Here is a 5,367-nt window from a genome sequence, read left to right as displayed (position 1 = left end):
ACGCAGACGATGTTCTCAAAGGTCACTGTTTTCCTCTCCAGGGCCTCACACCTTCCCAAGAGCTCCAGGGACTGGGAGAGCTCTGCCTCGGAGCACAGGGCATTTTCTGCCAGGAGTGAGGAGCTGTTTTGTGATGAGGAGAGGGCGGGAAGGGCCTTCAGGTCTCCAGCGCCGGCCTTGAGGCTGAGCACAAAGCTCAGCAGCATGTAGAGGTGCTCTGCCAGACACTTGCTTTCATGTTCCAGCAGTTTTTCATTTTCCACCTACAGGAAGAGAAATACATCCCCCATTCAGCAAGCTCAGTCTGCACTGTCACCATCCACAGAAAAAATTCCTCCTCCTGAGGCCACAACATTAGCTTTAAATTATAAAGGGGAAACAACCAAAGAAAGATCATTAAAAAACCTGTTTTGGGGGTGGGCCAGGTTTTACTTTGTTTTAGAAATGCTGCAAATCACATACAAGGACAGCTGCTTAACACTTCCCCAGCTGTACACACTGATCTACTCTGCCCTTCTCCATTGCTCCCCAAAAGGGCTCTGTCAGATGCACTCAACAGCTCCAAAGGACAAAACCTCACGGAATCCCCCCCAGAGGGGTTTATATAAACATCCCCAGTAGGAGCTGAGAAAACTAAGTCATGTGGAGAAATGTGGCCTGGCCCCAGTTCTGTGCTTACAGCCAGAAGCAGCACAACCACCACACTCTGGAAGCACTCATGGTGTTCCTCAAGACAGAGTTTTCCTCCCACGTGAATCTCATTCTCTGGATACCCAAACTCTGGATGGTTAAGCTGAACTCTGAAGTTAAGCTCCATTTGAAAGGCTTTGAAACACTATTTTGTTGAAGTATCTGAATGCAAACATCTGTTTGGGTGTCAGCAGCCTGCAGGTTAACTCTGAGCACTGGAGCTGAAAAGAGTCCCGAGATAAACATCAACAGACAAGCCCTTACCACCTCAGCACATCCGACAGCCTTGAATCTGCAAGGCACTTTAGATCTGCCACAAGCCTTCACATGGTCCCGAAACTAGAGAGGAAGGAAGGTCAGGTTAGATCTTGTGCATCCCCAGCAGTCCCCTCTCCATCTCGCTGACGTGTAGGAAACTGAAGACAATCCCCAGAACAGCCAAGAGATCACTAACCCCCTGCTGCCCAGGGCTGTGGTCAAACCTGGACACTGCCACGGCTGTCACTGCAGTGTAAATGCTGCACTGATACCTGGAAGAAGTTTTATTTCTCTGTCTCTGGGTGGCTCGTGGGTCTCACTGCTCACCTGTGGATGCCAGACAGAAAAAGCACCCAGGACTGGTACGTATCATGGGTGCTGAGCAACCAGCCTCCCCGAGGGCAGAGCAGGGGGAGGTGTAACCCTGTGAAACAGGGAGCCACTGAATTCTCTGCACCTCCCAGACCCCTGGCCAGGACATGCCACAGCTGGGTACTTTTACTTCCAGCTGAGCACTGTGAACTGAGAACAAAAAGCCCCGAGTGTCTACTGCAGGGCCAGCTGTGGGAGGGAGATGCTCTGCTGGGCCCAGCAGCCCCTCACGGGGGCCCAGGGACACCAAACCTCAGGCACCTCGCTGGCAGCTGCCCTGAGAGCCAAGGCCAATGGTGGATAGCTCTACAGAGGAGTGCCACAAACACCCAGCCACCAAGATGACTCGTTTGGGTTCCCACACAGTGCATGATTAATGCTAACAAGCACAGGCATTATCATCTTGTTTTTGATATCACCAGATATCAGTGGTCTGCTCTGAACAACCACCATATTCCACACTGAACACCTACATCTGCTAAAACAGATGCCAATTAAACCTGTTCTTAAACCACTCTTTTAAAAGCTTCTACATCCATCTGGCTTGCTTCATGAGTCAAGTTACTTGGAGTTACAACTCTCACAGCTAATCACCAGAAGTTTGGGGAGATATAAATAGAGGGTAGATCACCTACAGGAATCCTACAAGGCTGGTGGTCCCTGCTGGGATCCAGCTTCAGCCTGCAGACAAGCAGATCTGGATCCCAAGACCCCAGCACCATTACTCCACCCATTTGGATGAACCCTTTGCTCATCTTTTTGATCCTCCTGTCCGCCCTGCCCTGCTACAAGGGCCTCTTGCAACAGTGCTGCTAAAACCATTTGCCTGTAGCTGGCAGCACACTTTCAGATGAACATTTTGAAGATGTTTCCCAAACTTTGATTTCCAGACTTTTGAGCTTTGCCCCAGGACCCAGCAACACGGAATTCCAGAATCATGGAACTGTTTAGGTTGGAAAAGACCTTGAAGAACATCGAGTGTGAGACATGGATTCCATTACAAGGTTAATTAGAAATAAATTAATCTAACTGGAGTTGGGTTTCCTTTCCATAATTGCAGCCAACACTGATACAGGTGCTTCATAAGGGATGTGAGTACCCTTCAAACCCACGAGTGAGCTCCTCCCATGCACCCAAACGTGGCCAATACCCCACTCAGACCGAGCTGGTGTTGGCAGCACCAGTGCCAAGCCACAGGAGTGGATGAGTCACATTACTCACCTCCAACCAGCACTTTGAGCCTTGCTGAAAGGCCACATCTGTACTAAGGGCTGCCACTCCACTGTTTTTCTTTCCCCCTGCACTCTGTAAGCCCCCCAGCTCTCCCCCACGCCCCGGGAAGGGCAGTGCCAGCACCATGGCACCACAGCCCATGGGCACCACCAGCCGTGCCCCTACCTTCTCCCTCGGGACCTTCTTCCCACAGCCTTCACAAGTCAGGGGGAATTCAGGGCAGACTTCATCATGAGCCTGTAAAAAAGCAGACAGGAAAACACTGGGTCGATCAAACAGAAGTTTTGATGAGGTTTTATGACGAGTACAACTCAAGAGGGGTCATTTTATGCTTTGTTACAGAAGAGGGTTGTCATCTGCCAACCCATGCTCAAGCCTTGGCCACGCTGATCATTCTGCCTGCTGACTCATTTGTGCAGTCTCCAGGCTACCAGAATTTTGGGTAGGCTCTGTTTCACTTTAAAAGGTGCTATGATAATTAAAAAAAAAATAAAATTATTATATTATTGCTTTGATGGGTGAGATAATCAACAGAAAGCCCCATTTATGCCTCTGCCAGGAAAATGCACGTTTGGGTGGGTTGAGTGAAGTAGGTCACTATCTCAGCAAGACAATTTGTATAATTTTTCCACTGTAATGGTTACCAGTCATCTGAAGTAGGAACCCATAGCCTACTCATCACACACTGGGCTGAGCTGGCTGATGGTATCTCCACATTCCAATCAGAAAACCAATTTTCAAGCAGAAAAAAAAGCATTTTAACTCCGTTTCACTCCCCAGCCCCTGCACACGAGCACCCTCCCCTGCAGCAGGAGCACACACGGTTTGCTTGGCAGCCAGAGGAGCTGAAAGGATGATCAGAGCAATGTGATACTCTGTCCTCAGCACATACCAGGGCCAGCAGCACTGGCTAAATTGGGAATGCTGGAACATGCCTCTGCTGCCTGCCTCACTTCCACGCTGTGGAAACCTTCTCTCTGCACACCAGCCAGCTGAAACAGGGCATTGTAAACGCCATGAACGTGCAGTTCAAAATCCAGATTAAAAGATAAGTGTGCTGCAGTATCCTGCCATGGTAGGAACAGCTAAAAAACCCCAAGCATTTGTAAAGCAGCCCTCTGAAACCTGGTGCTTTGACAACGTGGCCACGTTTGTTCTTTGTTAAAGCAAGCTATTGTCTGGGTGGGGGGGAAACACTCAGAGGTGAGCTCAGATGCTGCTGTTACCACAGCAGAGACTGGAAAGAGAAACCCAGGAGGGGCTCAGCTCTGGCTTCCTCGTTACTCTCTCCTCCATGGACCTCGAGTGGGCAGCCAGAGCCACGGCGGGCAGTGCTGCAGGCAGAGGAGGAGGAGGAGGAGGAGGAGGCAGGGTGCTGCCTTCGTCCCACGCGCTCACAGGAGCCAAACCCTTTCTTCTACCCACCTACAGCTCTCATGTTCTCAAAACAGCAGATACCATCTTCCCCACGACCCACAGAACGCTGGCATAAGAACAGACAGCCTGGCTGAAGGAAGGAGACTTCACTCCACAGGCAGCTCTTTAGAAAGTGAGGATTGAACACTGATGTCCTGAGCTGGGTGTGAAACTGCCACCCCCTCTGCATCACCCCAACTCCACTCCCCCCCTCCCAGCACTCCTCCATCCTGACTCCACTCCCCACCTCCCAGCACTCCTCCATCCAACCCCACGCCACACCACCACGTGTCACCCAAGACACAGGCAGCCCTGCACAGCTCCCAGCACGAGATGGAAACCAGCCCCACGCAGCTCAGCTCACAGTGCAGTTGTTTAAGGCACCCAGGAGCAGCAGCTTTAACCAGCACAGATCCAAACCTCTGATAAACTTTTCTGTATAAACAGTTTTGGGCTCTTCTGGAATCCCCTGTTCCTTCCCCTTCTACACGGATGGTATCGTGCTGCCAGAAATCCACCCCACCCAGGAGCTGAAGAGCAAGCATTCAAGCCTGCCCTGCTGCACTCCACTCCCCCAGGAATGGGGCAATCCTGTTTACACCTGTCCCAAACCCAGGGCCACGAGCTCCTGCAGCAGGGACAACATCTCTGGTGCTCACTGTGAACATTTCAGGCAGCTCTGGAAAGCCACTGCTGTGATGGGGGCAAAGCAAGACCAGGGTCGTGGTCCCAGAGCAAATGGGTCACAGGAAATCAGATCAGATTGGGGAGAGAGGGGATGGCAAGAGAAGAATTCAAGCAGAGGTGGAAGATGACAGCCTGGCTCAGACCTTCAGGGCTGCTCTCTGGTTACCTCAGCACTGACTTCCCACCCACCAGCAGCAAAGCCAGACACAGACCAGCCTGCAGCACCCAAAAATGGGAGCAGGAAAATCAAACTGGGCAGCCAGCACAGCAACACCTTGCTCTTCCTACTCAATTAAAACCAAAACTGCTGATTGATCTGCACACCAGTTCTCTCCCTAAAAATAAACAGCACGACAACCCACCAGCAGCCTGCACATCACACCAGGCAATTCTCGGGGAGCCCACCTGAGGGACTGGAAAACCAGACCCCACCCCCAGCACCCTCAGAGGGAGCAGGGCAGCTCAGGAGCACTGGCCCAGGGTGCAGGCACTCCCGGTTGCCACTGCAGCCCCCCAGCCCCCCAAGCACCCACCCGTGCTGCGAGGGAGGTGCTGAGCCCTCCTCCCCTTGCCTGCAGGCCTGGTGGAGCTGGCTGTGCACACACTGCGACTCCCCCAGCCCAGCACCAGGAGAGCAGAACAGCAAACTGCAGGACTCCCAGTCGAGGCTTCTCCCAGGCTCATCCCCTTGGCCTCCAGCAGCACGCATCA

At 52.1% G+C, this 5,367-nt stretch overlaps 1 protein-coding gene across 1 annotated transcript in view; it reads right to left on the bottom strand.

Annotated features, from left to right (window-relative positions):
* TRAF2 (TNF receptor-associated factor 2) overlaps positions 1–5,367 on the bottom strand; it is a gene marked incomplete at its 3' end in the record, with an annotated part of 16,279 nt that overhangs the window by 1,035 nt on the left and 9,877 nt on the right. Inside the window, 3 exon segments of the mRNA XM_008939818.1 lie at positions 1–263; positions 955–1,029; positions 2,719–2,790. Of these exon segments, the coding sequence (XP_008938066.1) occupies positions 1–263; positions 955–1,029; positions 2,719–2,790 (410 nt within the window).

Source organism: Merops nubicus, unplaced genomic scaffold, assembly GCF_000691845.1.
Source record: "Merops nubicus isolate BGI_N331 unplaced genomic scaffold, ASM69184v1 scaffold40094, whole genome shotgun sequence".
NCBI classification, from domain to species: Eukaryota; Metazoa; Chordata; class Aves; order Coraciiformes; family Meropidae; genus Merops; species Merops nubicus.
The sequence above is the reverse complement of the archived record's forward strand: the minus strand, read 5'-3'. Positions and strand labels throughout refer to the sequence as shown.